Below are 16,547 nucleotides of genomic sequence, written 5' to 3' on the forward strand. Positions count from 1 at the left end.
GATTAATGCATGGTGTGCATTATCCTCCATTTGTCATGTCAACTATGTGCACCTACTGTTGGCCCAACTCATCAATCTTCTTAGTGAGGATACTTATTGCGTCATCAGAGTGGCCATATTTTTAGCTATTGAGTTCTTTGGGTTTAGAGCTACTGAATGTACTATAGGAGTGATTGTAGAGTATCTTGTCATCCATCCTGAAGTTTGAGCCATTTTATCTAGTAAGACCTTACATTTCTGAATGATCTGCTACAAATGCTCCAACTGCTGAAATATCAACATTGGCCTTCAAGATATATGCCAATCCTATATAGAACCTTGGTCCCAATATCTAATCTAGAATGCTATGGTGTGGACATTTGACCAACATCCCTTTAAACCTCTCCCATATTTCTCGCAATATTTCAGTTGGTTTCTGCCTGAAGCTTAATATCTCATCAACTTGCTTGGAAGTCTTATTAGGTGGGTAGAATTTGTTCAAAAACTGCTTGACTAATTCCCCCAAGTGGTGATGGAGTTTATGTGGACCAAAGTGAGCAAGTCTTAGCCTCTCCCATCATTGAGAATGAAAACAACAGTCTGATTCCTTTCGGTGTTACATCCAGTTGCCTTTGCGTGACACAAAATTGACAGAAATTTTTTGAAGTGTTGTTGTGGATCTTCAACGTAAGACCCCGAGAACAGTCCCTTCTTTTGCAGCATATGTAGCATGTTGTTCGTGATTTAAAATGATTTCGCTTGTATTCGAGGTACTGCAATTGCAGTTGCCGGATTTTCAGCGACAGGTTGTGCCCAATCATAAAGGGTTGTTTCTGGAACAAGAGGTGCCACCCCCTAATTGTTTGGGTCTTTCCCAATGTTTCTGTTGTTTTGATTGTCTATAACGTCACCCATGTCTAGCTCAATTCATTCTGTTGGGTTTTGTTGTCTTTTGTCCTTTTTGTTTGCTCGATTTAGTGCCTTGAAAGCTTTCTCAGGGTCTGGTAATGCTTCAAACAGTTCACTATTCTTGAGGAGTTTCTAGGCATGTACCTATAATACACAAGACTACAAACGTCAGAATTAAAGTATAATGAGTTTAAAATGAAGAAAATTGACTAAACTAAGAATTCTAGCAATTCTTTTAACTATAATTAATAACACCATTAATCTTTCGGTAACAACGCTAAAAGTTGTTCACGCCCAACTCTAGTGCTAAATAGGATAAGCGGTTGCTGCAAATATAATCCGGTCTAAGAGTCCGGAGTCGAATCTCACAGAGAACTAAGGTTTAGCTACAACTGTTCACTATTACCAAGAAGACAAGCTCAAACAATTCCTAAGTTATAAATATAAAGATTCTCTTGTCTAATTAATTAACTGACAAATTAAAGGAATGAATTAACAAGTAAGATACGAAGGGTTGGTGACAAAATTAAGGAGGTCTAGAGTTATGATTTTTTCAATTGTCGGAATCCTTCCCGCTATGTCTCCTATAATATCGCCTAAGCATTCTTTACCGTCTGTGAGTATTTACTGTCGTAATTCTCTTCCGAGTAACTACCACAATTTACTAGACGTATTCTTCCGAACTATGCTAGCTGACACTAATTCACCTCTCACTGTAATCATACCAAGGTTTTATTATTCCTAATCCCACCTTTAAACCCTCTGTATTGATTCTTCATATACGTTAGGAGTGATGTTGTTCAACAACTACCTAAATATATACCATCTTCCAAGCAATACACACTAAATAGGCATAGTTAATTGAGAGCTCTTCAATCAACAACAAAGAAAGCGTAGTTGAACAAGTAGAGAAAGATCAACGCCAATTTTATATTAAATGCAGTAGAAAAATCATCCTACAATAGGCTCCATCAAAACCCTAGATAACAAATTAGCTATTCATAATAGTATATAAAACTACAATACTAAACTTCATAACCAATAATGAAAAATTGGAAGAAGAAAGTAAAAAACTCGTAGAAGAATTCTCTATATTGCTCCTAGTGTGTTCTTGCCTCCTTAGGTTGAATCCCTCTCGAAAACATTCAATCCCCCCCCCCCCCCCAAGACATATTTAGGGAGTATTTATAGGCTAGAGTAGAAGTCTCCAAGTCCAAAATTGAGTAGGAAATAATTTATTCGCGGATTGGTGGACCAGGCCTTAAGCCAGGCGAGGCCTGGTCTGTTGCACGCCATAAGCCAGGCGAGGGCTAGTGTAAGGCGAAGTTGAGCTCGCCTTAAGCCACGCGGGGTGAGGTCTATAGCGAGGAGCAGTGTGCTATAGAGGTGACGACGCCCGGCCTGGTGCCAAGCTTGGGTACTTCGTGCTTTTGTACTCTTTTCTTGTATTTTCATCATCTTTTCATGCAACCTTCACTCGTCTTTATCTTCTGGTGCTCCTACATATAAAATAACATAATTTAGCTCAAATGTCGCATAATTAAGCGCTAAAACTAACAATATGCAAGGCGGGTAATCTACTAAAAATATAGCATTATGGCCAAACATCACTAGCTATTAGCAGTTAAAATAGTCATTCTAAATCCGAACTCATAAAGTTAAAATTATGGTTTCGCATCCGTAATTTCAGCAATAATCTTCTTAAAGATGAATTTTTGAGAATTAAAGATGTTTGTTAAATTTTTCATAATTTTTTTCTGAACAAAAACTCTTAAAATTCAAAATCTATTTGGAGACTTTGAAGATTGGACGAAATTAATTAGGTCATAGCTATTATGTTACTAGATGGGATTGGCCCGTGCCACTTTATGTTAGTAAAAATAGTATGGGTTAGCCAGTTTTCGGACTGGTCATTCAAAAATAGCCAGCGTTTGCAAAGTTATTGAAAAATAACCACTATTTTGCTGGAAGTTCATACACAAGTGCACCGATCTCCAGTATATTATGCTGGAGTATTTTCCGAATTTTGAACAGTATATCCGTTCAGATTTATCTTTACATGAAAAGTGGCTAAATATCAATTACTTTTAAAACTGTGGCTATTTTTTAATGACCACTTATAAATCTGACTATTTTTTAATTTCTCTATTTATATTATAGCGTAGTGTATTTGGACAAATATTGTTTATCAACATACAAAGTAAAGTACAATCACGGGCCCAACACTTTATGTTAGTAAAAATAGTACGGGTTAGCCAGTTTTCGGACTGGTCATTCAAAAATAGCCAGCGTTCGCAAAGTTATTGAAAAATAGTCACTATTTTGCTGGAAGTTCATACACAGGTGCACCGATCTCCAGTATATTATGCTGGAGTATTTTCTGGATTTTGAAAAGTATTTTCGTTCAGATCTATCTTTACATGAAAAGTGGCTAAATTTCGGTTACTTTTAAAATTGTGACTATTTTTGAATGACCACTTATAAATCTGACTATTTTTGAATTTCTCTATTTATGTTATAGCGTAGTGTATTTGGACAAATATTGTTTATCAACATACAAAGTAAAGTACAATATTCAGCGGAAGAACATATCATTTGCAGCATACTAACAAACTAAAACATGTATTTGCCGTTCCTGTATCCAGGTTTATCCCTAATGCTTTCACAAGTCTCTCTTTGAAATGAAGACAAGGCACGGCATCAGCTCAAAGTGATTGTTGTTTCGCTTTGATGTGTCAGCAAATTGGCTCTCGAACATTAAAGTTACTATAAAAAGTGCAAGTTTAGCTTGACTTAAGCTAAGCCAGGTGTATTTTTTTAGCTAGTCAGAAACAAGTATGTTAGAGCAGGAATGAAGGTGATATTTAGGAATACATTTTTCATCAAGCGATACAAGCTGAATTAAAAATGGAAAGTAAATAGTATTCCAATGCGGAAGAACTGTTCCTGAATAAATTCCATAAAGATGATAATCGAGAAAGCTTTAAAGAAAAGAGGAGAAGACTTTTATTGATCCATCACAAACTGAATGTCTTTACAATCAACTAATTATTATTTATACAAAGGGCAGAAGAGGAAAAGAAGTTGTTAAAACTAACTTCTGGAAATCAGTTGCCAATCATGTGCCTATTAATGTAGACCCAATCCCCGACCTAACAACTCTTATTAGTTATTCCCTTGTCACTCTGAATTATAGCTTTTTCTTAAAATATAGATGTTCTTAAGTTAAACAACTTTCAAAGTTTAGAATTAAAAAGAAAAAATAAATAGAAACTCTCGCGTATCCTGCCAAGCTTTTTCTACAATTATGATTCTTGTCCTTTTGGGATCGCACCATAATTACAGGACATAATGAAGTATTGTGTTAATTCTTTTCAGCTACATTGCTCATACTCTCCAAAATATCGTATCCTTCAAAAATACACTACTTTTGGAGGATCTGACACTCACCTGATGACATTTTCGGACAGTCCGAATAACATAAAGCACCAGTACTGAGGTACCTTATTCAGATGATCTAATTGTAGCTGATGTAACACTTTCAGAGGCTTGGTTTTGCCCTCGTCTAACTGTACCAATCTCTGATGATATAAAATCCACCTTCAAGGTCCCATAGTGGGGACTTGAGTGATTTTTTTGAAGGAAAAAAATGAATGTTTACCGTTAGATTCAGTTTTTTATATGATTCTGGTCTTTCTCCATTATAAGTGGTTGACTTATCAGCATTTCAAATCATTTCTGAGATTTATTTAACCTTTTATGGTGTTGCATATTAGCATAACGGTCATAAAACTGGCGACTCACAATAGCACCTAATTGGTCAATGTTTCTTGTTTGTCTTGATGTCTTTTTTTCTTCAGCCATTAGTTCAAAGTAAAGAACTAAAAATCAAAGGACTGCTGCTTAATATTCCATTTTCATAATGAAGCAGGGAAACTTCACAAAATAAGCAAGAGTACTTTTGAGGTCTAAAGGCACAGTTTACTAATGCAACAGGTTTGATGAAGGAAATTTCTATGCAATATTTTGCTTGAAACATAAGTCATTGATTTTCAAACTGTTGAGGTAACATTGCTAATAACATTATTTTATGGAGAAGTATTTTAATGAAAAAGACATGAAAACTGAAATGCTCTTTGCTTTTTCTTTATCAGTTTGTGAGAGAACTCCATGAAGTTACTCTTAAAGACACTCCTTTTACTTTGCACCTTTTGAAGAGAAACCGAACAACAACTGCCTTTTGTATGCATTTCTTATGTGTTATAAGGGTCTTATATCCAGCTTAGAATGAACATTAATTTTGTTTTCTAGGTATTTAAGCAACAATCTAGAGCAATTTAATTTTAGTTTGAATCAAATAGTTTGAGTAATAAGAAAAGTGGTCAGCACATTTTAATATAGCAGTAGACATGTTGATGCAAGCTAAAATTACTTTTTTGAAGAAAAAATATGAAATACCTTCTTTTCTCATTATCCCCTATTTTGGTACAAAGAAAGTGATGTGTCGTGAATAATAGAGTAAAGAATATTTTACTTTATGAAGGAACAAAAACTAATTTCTTTTTTCCCTTTTTTTAGGGTGTGGAGGGGGGATGTTCAGAATTCTTATTACATTGGTTACAAAAAGCAAAATCATACACTGAAACTTCGCTCATAGCACATTCCAGTAATTCAAATTGAGAATAGAGAGCAAAAGAAAGAGTTGTGCTTCTCTTGATGAGCAGAACATATGAAATGCGTATTCAAGTGTGAGAAGTATGTGTACTCATCTGAAGTAACATGAACGGCTAAAAATGCAGCTAAAGTAACTATACATTTTTATGTTCAAACCAAGTAAGGAAAGCCTGAAAGGCCATCAGCCGTCATGTAGAAGAGCATAGGTGGTTCAGTCTTATACTTTTGAGCATATTATTACTAAAATGTCAGAGCATTACCTTTTTCCTTGATGAATGTTTCATTTATACTGCAACCGCAAACATTCCAGCTAATCCATCTGCCCACAAATACAATTAAGTCCTATTATTAGGAACAATAATGCAATTATTAGATGTAAATTCCAAATAAGCATATCAAGAAAACATTTCCATCCATTCAATCTCAAAATTATTATAAAGTTTTCATATACTACTCGTGAACTCGAAAGAAAGAATTATATCTTATCAAGCAAATCGTTGTAAGCATATGATGAGATTTAACTCCATACTTCTGAGCTCTCCAAATATTTAGGTGGTACTTGTATTCGCCCTCTTTTATCAGTAACATCTTTGTCATTATTTTACTATTGTTGAGTGCTAGTATAACATCAAGTTTCAAAGCAAATAAAGAAGCTTTTGAAAGATTATGAAGTTTCTTCATTACTGTAGTAACTACACAAAATGAATTTAAATCATCATAATTTCAAAAAATACATGTTCTTCAAAAAAAACTATATAGAAAACTAATAAGTTCGACAACCATTTGTTTGTAGAAAATCTGGATAGCACTCCACAGGTTGAACTCACTTGAGTACAGGGAGAAAATGAAGAGAGTTATTAGCACAAATTATGCTTCCTCGATCAGTCTCATATCTAAAGTATGGACATATCTAAATATACCAATAAGCAAGAGGCAATTGCAATTACTTGTACGCAAATCATATCAGGATTTAATTCAAAGAGTTCATCACAAATAGTTTTTCTACAGTGGTCAATGTCTCTTTTTTTTATTTTTGTGGTAAGTGCATATAAATATAGTGCTTCCTATGCACGACAATCCTTAGAAAAGAATATCAATAAGATTTCAAGTGCCCCTCCTCCTTTCTATGATGCTAGTGGAAAGTACATATTTTAAAGAATAGACTTCATTTATTCAAATATCAACATTCTTCTAAGCAAAAAAGAAGGTATATTCTTGAGTTCTCTTTTAAGTCTGTCTTCCACGAACAATCAGTGCAAATCACTATGGTTTCATCATCATGGAAGCTAACAGTCTTTTCATCCCTTAATACTTTGATTCTCATCTCATTCTCTTTGTGTGCAAAACTAAAGTTCAGAAGGCAATTTTACAAACACCTAGTAGGCAAACTGAAAGCAAAGCCGCCTAAGGAAAAAAATTGAAATCTAGCAAATAATTGGTGATTCCTTAGACTTATTAAACCCAGAAGTAACACACGAAGAAGAAGAAGAGAAGTAATTACTTCCAAATACAACGATCAAATCTTAGAGGTAGAGCAAATTCAAGAGAGACCCAAATTGAGAAACAGAGAAAATTTTAAGAAAAAGAAATACAAACTCAGAGAATTCAAATTCGAACAAAAGAAGAATCTTTAGGAATCAGAAGCATCAATTTTGATACCTGGTGAAGGGGTTACTCCACAGCAAGAGAAGATGGGCGTGAACACTACAGGGAATACACGAAAATAATAATCTGAATCACAAAGAAGAAAAGCAGATGAGACTTTTATGCAAATTGGGAAAACTCTCTCTCCAAAGTACAACATGTGCAATATAAAGTATAACTTATTGCTGAGTAGGATAAATTAAAAAATTAAGTTGAAATGACAAACGTGCCCCTGGGTAAGCTGGCATGACGACCCTCAGCTGCTTCCAAGCGGCATCTATATATGAAGAATTTAAATTAAACTTGACGATACACTTTAATTAGTTTATGCTGGTTAAATCAGAGCTATCACCTGAGTTCAATTTAAATATGTAACTTATTTATAAAAATATATTCAACATATTTTATAGATGTTAATTATAACTTATAACGAACCGTGTACATAAAATAATTCCACTACGTTATATAATTCCATTTAGGATTGCATAAAAATGTTGTAGGTGCCATTTTTATACTTTTGGGCTATGCTAAGGAGATTCAAATTTCAAAACATAATATATTGAGGTAAAAAATAGATTTTACCTTATATATACAGTGTAATTTTTTGGAGAAGCGGGTTCGCATCCGCCCCTTCCGCCCCTAAATCCGCCCCTGAGTGCCACATAGGCTTAAAATGTGATATTTATACCTAAAAGTTCAGGTATGCAATTGAAAGTTCGGGACAAGTAACAAGGGGTATTACGTATATCCCAAAAAGAAATGTATGAATCTACATTAAATTCTTAAAATATTTGTGTTAAAATAATAGATGCCAAGAAGAACAAAAATACTTGCACACGTGATATATCTTTGGAGTATTATTTATGTATCTTTATGACCAAATCCGTTTACATTAGAATTACTCGTTAATGATTGATCCAATTTGATGGAGTCGCTCTTGAACACAAAGTGATTCTGGTCCGAAAGTGATAATATCAATCATTTGACACGCAACCTAAAATTTGAGTTTTCCTTCAATAGCATGAAAAATGAGTGGATAGTCAACATGGGTACCACTACTTGCCTTTTATCTCTTTTCTTTCTCCTTCTTAGTCAATCTCCTAAGGAAAGAAATAATATTACCTTTATTAGGCAACTTGCAAAGACAATTCTTGCATTTAATAGACAGTGACAATTTCTCAATTTATTTTAAGATAACTATGTTTGATACAAACACTTGAAGCAATGGTAAAGTAACCTATTGATCATAGGTTCAAGCTGTGAAAGCAACCACTAATGCCTGCATTAGGATAGTGTGTGTACATCACACCCCTGAAGGTGCAGTTCTTCCCCAAACTCTGCATGAACACGGGATGCATTGTGCACCGAGCTGTCTTTTTTTAATCAATATTTATCATGAGTATTTGCTTGCAGTTATTTTATTAATGACTTTGATTGTATAAATATTTTTTGCATTATAAATACATTTAACTTAAAGTGCTCTTGAATGGCTAAGGCAAGAAGATGAGGTCTATATAAAGGCAGCAGCCAAGGCATACTTGATATGCTAAGATATAAAACAAGTTTTTTCTTTCTCAATGCATACTTAATTCTAGCATAACAAGAATAAAGGGGTCATCCATTTTCTGCACTCATGGCAACTTCTCATGTGGATGAAAATGGGCATGATGATGGATATACAAAAGATGGAACAGTGGATCTCAAAGGCAATCCTGTTCTTCGATCCAAGAGAGGTGGATGGAAAGCTTGTTCCTTCATTGTTGGGTATGGTCTCTTAGCTCCCTCCCCCCCCCCCCCCCCCCAAAAATAAAAAAAAGAAAAAGAAAACCTCCCCCAATACTCCCAATACACAGATAACAATGGCATGACGCTTCAGTTTCAAATAAGTTAAGGTCGGCTATATAAATTCTTTACTGTTTATATATATCGCTTCATTAGTCATGCCAAAGCTCCATAAGAACCATCAATGTCTAGTGTCTTTAATTTCTTTAGCTTATCCCTTTGTAAATTAAAGCTGCAGGAATCATATATCTTCTCCCCAAACCTTTATTCACCTGATTAATCTCTTTGCCAGTGAAGCAATATACACTGTTCTATCCTATTGGGGCGGGGCTAGAACTCAACCTTCGGTTGTGGCCGAACTCAGTAGCTTTTGTTCAAATTACGTATTTGTCTTAAGAAATTAACTGAATATGTACTTTTAATTTAAATTCCAGTAACTTAACTTTATTAGATTCCCGAATAAACTTCAAAATGCTAACTCTACCTCTGTTATCCTAGCCAATAGTTGCTGCTTTTACACACACGTTTCGTTCTCTTTTGGGTGGGGTGGTTTGCTGCGAGTTATCTTCCAATAATGCAAACCCCATGTTACTGTATTAAAATCTGTGTCACACAATGAGAAAGAAAACCTAGTGGAACTTAACTACTATTGGTGTTAGTACAAGGGTGAATTCAAAATTTAAATTCTATAGGTTCAATCTTTAAAATTCTTAATATTGAACAAATTCTATTTTAAATTATGGGCTTCATATGTATTAATTGTTGTAAATTTAGTAAATATTTACATATAAATTAACACTCCGTATCAAAAGTAATGAGTTCAGCTGCATTCGCCAATGAGGTTAGGTCCTTCAACTGGGGATGCAGCTTCCTGGTCCCTCGTACTAGTGACATATCTTAAGGTCCCTACTCCTTACTATATTGTAATCAATTTTCAAGAAAAGTTTCATTTTAATGGCAGCACTATGACAGTTCTTTCCCATTACACGTTGGTCTTTTTTTCCAAATTTATAAGCTACATCTATGATTACATTATGTCTAATAAAAATTGTTAAGTCGACAAAAATGTAAGAAGCTTTTAGGACTTACTGTATTACATATGGTAGGTTAAGAAGCCTTTTTTCTGAAACTTATGTAAACGTGGGATATTTCGTGTATCAAACCAAACTGTTAATTTTTAGTTTTACTCAAATGTGATTTACTGATACCTCCTACAAGTCCTCTAGGGGGGAAAGGGTAAGAAGGCTGTACAAGTAGTTCTTTTTCATTGTTAGCGAAATACAAAAAAAAAAATAGTAAATAATTTATGTCGTCAGCCATATCGAAAATTAAATGTATTGCCATTTCTGCAATTCTTTGGATATATAATTTGGATCCTTTTCCTGCATATCTTTTGAGTTGCACCAACCAAAGTCTCCCAACCAACTATAATGAGTTAAACAAACCAAAGATCTATCGATTATACCGAAGGGTTACGTGTACTTCGTAAATTTTTTGCAAAAATCTTGTATGTATATGTATATACCTTAAAAATAGTTAATTTAAATCACTTGATATTGTGAACAGTAAAAGCCTTTAAGGGGCACTGGTCGAGCAGAATATTGCGCTACCATCACATTAATATCCTTAATCGGTCTATGATCATATTAAATAATTTGTCTCCTTAATTTCTCGTCTACCTTCTTTTACTTTAACTTCTCTTGCTTTATTGACTTACTGTTTAAATTGAATATTGCAGTTTATGAAGTGTTCGAACGTATGGCATATTATGGAATATCATCAAATTTGGTAATATACTTAACTGAGAAACTGCACCAAGGCACAGTGAAATCTTCAAACAATGTGACAAATTGGGTTGGCACAATTTGGATGACTCCTATCTTGGGCGCCTACTTTGCTGACGCTTTTCTTGGACGTTATTGGACTTTCTTGATTGCCTCTGCTATTTATCTCTTGGTACGTCACTACTCCTCTACTCTAACTCATTACACGATTTCTATAACAGTCTCGTTTGTTCTAAAAAATTGGCTACTATAGTGAAATAATGTTATATAACACATATATTATAGCATAATATGAAAAATTGGTTCCAAAGAAAGCTTGGCCGTTATAGAGAAGACTTATTATAAAATGATGATTGTCATAGAGAAATTAGACTGTATACATATATTTTTTCTGAAAATACTAACTTGTTTCGGATTGAGGCGCAACACGTCTACTTTGTCATAGAACAACACAACATCACCGAGATGATGATGTTACTATAATCGCCTAGTGCCAAAAGTACATAGGACATGTTTGAATCCTCTGTTATAAGTGACATCCAACAATTAAACATATCTATAACAGTTTTGCCTGTTCCGATATTTTTTGGTAGCTATGATGAAGTATTATTATATATAACATATATCCTTTGTGTAACATAACATGAAAAATTAGTTCCCAAAAAAAAATAGTCATTATAGTAAAGTATTATTATAGATGATGACTGTTATAAAAAAGTTTGACTGTGTTTTATATTCCATCATTATATTAAAGATGTAATGTTGACGGGTTACTGATTTCCTGAGAAGGATATATGATTATTATGGAGTGTAATATTTCCAATACTCTATAATTGCAAGGTTAATTGAATATTCCAATTGACGAGCTGTCTTAGTAATAATCCCACATTGTCGTTATTAATCGTTGCACCAATAATTTATGACGATGTTTCATTTACTCCTCCAATACTTCATTTTCTTAATTAAATTTTGAAGTTGAATATTTTTTCCTTCTATTTATTTGCCCTATATATGAACATTTCAGATGGTGACATAAATAGACCCATACTTGTACGCTTGTCTCTTGTCGCATCCTACAATAATTTTGATTATTTTAATTGGCTATAGGTCATCGAAATGAAAAGAATTGACCATGAACGGTCCTGCTCTGGTACTAGTAAAATATACAGTAAGGAAAAGGCCATTAGCCATAAACCATTTCCCTTTAACTCAAGGACAACCCGGTGTATAAAGTATCCTTAAGGGTTGTATCTCTTGGGATGTGATGTAGGAATTAGTGACTGTTTTCGTAGCTCGAATCCATAATATATAGTTCATACGGAGATAACTTTATAGTTGCTGCAAAGCTCCCTTTTAATGTGTAACTTGACAAGTTGATAAATTACGTTGTCCTTTTCTGCTAGATACGACGTGATTACCAAAAAATATAAATCAAATACAAAAAGATGAAGTCATGACAAAGGTAATAGTATGATATTTCTTGTACTTAGCATTTGTCAGCAGAGTCCATTACTGTGACTCCAATGTATCTAGCTAGAGAGAATCTACTTTTGGAATTTTGCTTGCTTATATATTCCAATAAGATACACATACCCCCCCCCCCCCTTTTTTTTTCTTTTCTTATTTATAGTTTGTTTTCTTGTGCAAGTAGCTTTTCCAAGTTGTTCAAACTAATCCGGTTTGACTATTTCTTGATAGTAACATGATTTACATTAAATCGGATATAAATATATCAACTGAATTTTTAGAAGTTTTTATGAGGAAAAAATTAATACTATCTCATTTTATTTGGTGTACTTTTATTTTAACCTTTTTAAAACAAATATACTGAAACAAGAAAATGTTGACAAGCGGGAATTAAGGTGTAACTGAAAATTCAATCTTATAGTCCTAGGTAGACAGAAGAATTCTATTTTATATTGTTCATAAACATGTAAACTTCTAATAATAATGCTCTTAATGACCACTCTACCCGAGTCATAAGGCTTTGGTTCAGTGCTAAGAGATGTGTGGATTAAGCCTATGTCACGAGTGCAAACCCTACAGCGGACCGTAAAGGACAGGCTGGTGCATAAAACATCTCGCATTCATGCAAGGTTCAGAGAAGTGTCGCACTTGAAGAGATATGAGGTAGAGTGTCTACCCTAAAACAAGCATTAATGGCTGCTTTCACGGCTCGAACTCGAAAGTTATAGGTCACACTGAGACAACTTTACTGTTACCCCAAGGCTAAACACTACAGCGGACCATAAACTTGATATTTAAGATATTTACCGAGTTTTGAACCATGCGTGAGCTAATCATTATGGTATGTCAAGAGTATTCTACATACTTATTATACTCCATGATTAACCAAATTCTATTAAAATTGTAACAGGGTATGTTTCTACTAACACTAGCTGTATCAGTCCATGGCCTAAAGCCACCTCCTTGTGTCAATCCAACTGCAGCTAACTGCAAGAAAGCATCCACACTTCAACTAGCTGTGTTTTTTGGTGCACTCTACACCTTAGCCGTCGGCACGGGCGGCACGAAGCCCAACATATCGACGATCGGCGCCGATCAATTCGACGAGTTTCATCCAAAAGAGAAATCTCAAAAGCTTTCTTTTTTCAATTGGTGGATGTTTAGTATTTTCTTGGGAACTCTCTTTGCTAACACTGTGCTTGTGTATATTCAAGATAATGTGGGCTGGACTCTTGGATATGGGCTTCCAACAGTGGGCCTTGGTATATCAATAATGATATTTTTGGCTGGATCATCTTTTTATAGGCATAAAAAGCCCAGAGGAAGCCCATTTACAAGAATGGCTAAGGTCATTATAGCTGCCTTAAGGAAATGGAAAGTTACAGTCCCTACTGATCCAAAAGAGTTGTATCAGCTTGATTTGGGAGAATATACCAAAAATGGAAAATTCAGAATTGACTCCACACCTACATTAAGGTTTGTATTTAATTTTGTCTCTTAGTTATCTTACACTAATAATGCACGTATAGAAATTTTACGGCAAGTTATATATTTGGCCGGTTCGCCGAAATTAATTACATCCCCTAGCCAATATAAAAATATACATGTATTTGTATCGACATTAATATATCAAAATATATATTTTATCGCTTTATTCTGTATAGTTTTCCCAAAATTTTACACAAATGGTGTAATCCAACGATAATAGCATTTTACATTCCTTATTTATTTAGAACTCACACTTAGTAGAAACAAGTTCTCATCTATATATGATAATATTTTACTGGACGCATAGTTTAAAATATTGGATTGATTAATATAGTCAGTGGTGAAGTTAAAAATTTTCCCAAGGGTATTTAAATTTGAAAGAAGTGAAAAAAATCCCCGACAAAAGGTGTTCAATATGTGTTATATATCTCTAAAACGTAATATTTTACCTATATATACAGTGTAATTTTTCGACGAAGGGTGATCAACTGATCACTCTTATGACCATGTGGCTTTGCCACCGATAATAGTTTAGGAGTAGTAATGATGATGGAAGAAAATATATATTAAAGTGTGAATAGTTTAAAATTTTGACAATTGTAAAAGTGGTATGGTATCAAAAATTTTAGAACTTTTCAAAATAGGGGGAGCGTCATAAAAATTGGAGTGAGGGATTACTTGTTTTGTTTATGTGTCCATTTATTATATAGGTTTCTAAGCCCATGAATAACAAGAAAACACACACCAAAATAGGATAAGAAAGCAAAGAAAAAGAATCCATAGTACGTTCACATTACTTTAGAGGGAATATCCTCTCTACGTTCACAAGGTAGGGGTAAGATTTGGGTACACATTACTCTCTAAGGACCCAACTTGTAAGATTTGTTGTTGTTGTTATTTGCCTAGGATGACACGATAATCATGTAAAATATTTTGTTGCAGGTTTCTGAATAAAGCATGTGTAAAAACAGATACAACTGATCCATGGATGTTATGTTCAGTAACACAAGTGGAAGAAACAAAGCAAATGCTAAGGATGATACCAATCTTGATAGCTACATTCATTCCAAGTACAATGATAGCTCAAATCAACACACTTTTTGTCAAACAAGGCACAACCCTAAAGAGAAACATTGGTAATTTCAGTATCCCTCCAGCTAGTTTAGGTGCATTCGTTACCCTATCGTTGCTAGTCTCCGTTGTGCTCTACGATCGTTTCTTCATGAAAATCACCAAAAGATTGACAAAAAATCCAAGAGGTATAAATATACTTCAAAGAATGGGAATTGGAATGGCATTCCATATTGTGATCATGTTAGTAGCATCGTTCGTCGAAAGGCATAGACTTAGTGTAGCTAAGGACAATAACCTAGTTGAAAATGGTAAACAAGTACCATTATCTATATTGATTTTGCTACCTCAGTTTATTCTTATGGGAACAGCTGATGCATTTTTGGAAGTAGCTAAGATTGAGTTTTTTTATGATCAAGCACCAGAAGGGATGAAGAGTTTAGGAACTTCATATTCTATGACAAGTCTTGGTGTTGGGAATTTCATTAGTAGTTTCTTGCTTTCTACAGTTTCTGATATTACCAAAAAGCATGGGAATCACAGAGGATGGATCTTAAACAACTTGAATGCATCTCATCTTGACTATTACTATGCGTTTTTCGCGGTACTTAACTTATTGAACTTCTTCTTTTTCTTGTTTGTGAGCAAGTTTTATGTGTATAAAGCTGAAGTCTCAGATTCATTGGCTGTCCTAAGGCAAGAATTGGAGATTGGATAAAAACATAGGGTGACTAATAGCCAAGAAACTTCAACCAACACACAGATTTGATGGTAGGATATTAACTAACATATTTAGTTAGGTAGTGTACTATATGGTTATGGCGCGGATCCTCCAAAATTGCCACAACACGCATGTCAGATCCTCCGAAAATGCATGTCACTTCAGACATATCGGATCCTCCAAATATTATGCATTTTTGGAGGATCTGGCACGAGTGCTGCAGCATTTTTCGAGAATTCGATCATCGTAGCTATATAGTCCAATAGTTTTCTTCATCATTCTCTCCTGTCTCTTTGTTCTGATTTTCACACTATTGTAATGATAATCAGTTAAATATAGTTCTTTCGAGGTATGAAATGTGTGTATCTTGAGCAGCATTTTTCAATTCCATAGCTGATATTTATAAAGGAAATGGTTCTTTATATGGGTAGAATATGATAGTCTGTTTAAGCTCTTCTCCAACTCATATGCTAAAAAGGGCAGCACGGTGTACTAAACTCCCGCTATGTACGGGATGCGAGGAAGAGCCGGACCACAAGGGTCTATTGTACACAGCCTTACCCTGTATTTCTGCAAGAAACTGTTTCCACCGCTTGAATCCGTGACCTCCGGGTCACATGGCAACAACTTTACCAGTTACGCCAAGACTCCCCTTCAACTCATATGCTAATATAATAATATTCCTTCACTATCTACAATAATATGCCTCCAACAACAGGAAGATGGAACATATCAGATCCTAATACAATCTTGAGGGTAATTTGTCATAGAAATGATAAAATTGCTTATGAGTTTTTGAAGAAAACATTCCAATTAGCAAAGAATAGCTAAGTCGTTCGGAATCTTCACTTTCGGTACCGTACCCATGTAGATACGATGCGGGTGTGGGATCTGTACCGTATATGGTTAGCCAATTTTGGGTGCTTTGACCAAATCGACCAAGAAATTTGGCACAGAGAATGATTTCTGAAATTAAAACAAAAGCTAGGGTGAAATTGAAGAAAATGGAATAATTTATATATAGAAAT

General features: G+C 34.4%; 1 protein-coding gene and 1 long non-coding RNA gene across 3 annotated transcripts; one reads left to right on the plus strand and one right to left on the minus strand.

Annotated features, from left to right (window-relative positions):
- Nucleotides 1-3,870: 3,870 nt before the first annotated feature.
- Nucleotides 3,871-7,391, minus strand: LOC109207070. Its single transcript, XR_002064963.1, has 2 exons — nucleotides 7,222-7,391; nucleotides 3,871-5,881 (listed from the first exon to the last, which is right to left on the minus strand). It is a non-coding gene; the product is annotated as an uncharacterized LOC109207070 (long non-coding RNA).
- Nucleotides 7,392-8,680: 1,289 nt separating this feature from the next.
- LOC109207071 (protein NRT1/ PTR FAMILY 5.2-like) lies at nucleotides 8,681-15,797 on the plus strand. Of its 2 annotated transcripts, XM_019369952.1 has the most exons (4): nucleotides 8,681-8,969; nucleotides 10,727-10,944; nucleotides 13,150-13,715; nucleotides 14,670-15,797. In XM_019369952.1, the coding sequence occupies exons 1-4, from the start codon at nucleotides 8,840-8,842 to the stop codon at nucleotides 15,514-15,516; spliced, it is 1,761 nt and encodes a 586-aa protein (XP_019225497.1). In that variant the 5' UTR covers nucleotides 8,681-8,839; the 3' UTR covers nucleotides 15,517-15,797. The 2 variants fall into 2 exon arrangements, with proteins under 2 accessions (XP_019225497.1, XP_019225499.1); XM_019369954.1 differs by lacking the exons at nucleotides 8,681-8,969; nucleotides 10,727-10,944 and adding an exon at nucleotides 10,954-12,234.
- Nucleotides 15,798-16,547: the final 750 nt, after the last annotated feature.

This window comes from Nicotiana attenuata, unplaced genomic scaffold (genome assembly GCF_001879085.1).
Source record: "Nicotiana attenuata strain UT unplaced genomic scaffold, NIATTr2, whole genome shotgun sequence".
Classification (NCBI taxonomy): domain Eukaryota; kingdom Viridiplantae; phylum Streptophyta; class Magnoliopsida; order Solanales; family Solanaceae; genus Nicotiana; species Nicotiana attenuata.

Bases quoted from the DNA above. Each gene is read 5' to 3' on its own strand.
- LOC109207071 (XM_019369952.1), top strand. From the start codon at position 8,840: ATGGCAACTTCTCATGTGGATGAAAATGGGCATGATGATGGATATACA. The intron at 10,945-13,149 runs GTACGTCACTAC...AAATTGTAACAG, and splicing joins CCTCTGCTATTTATCTCTTG to GGTATGTTTCTACTAACACT. The intron at 13,716-14,669 runs GTTTGTATTTAA...ATTTTGTTGCAG, and splicing joins GACTCCACACCTACATTAAG to GTTTCTGAATAAAGCATGTG.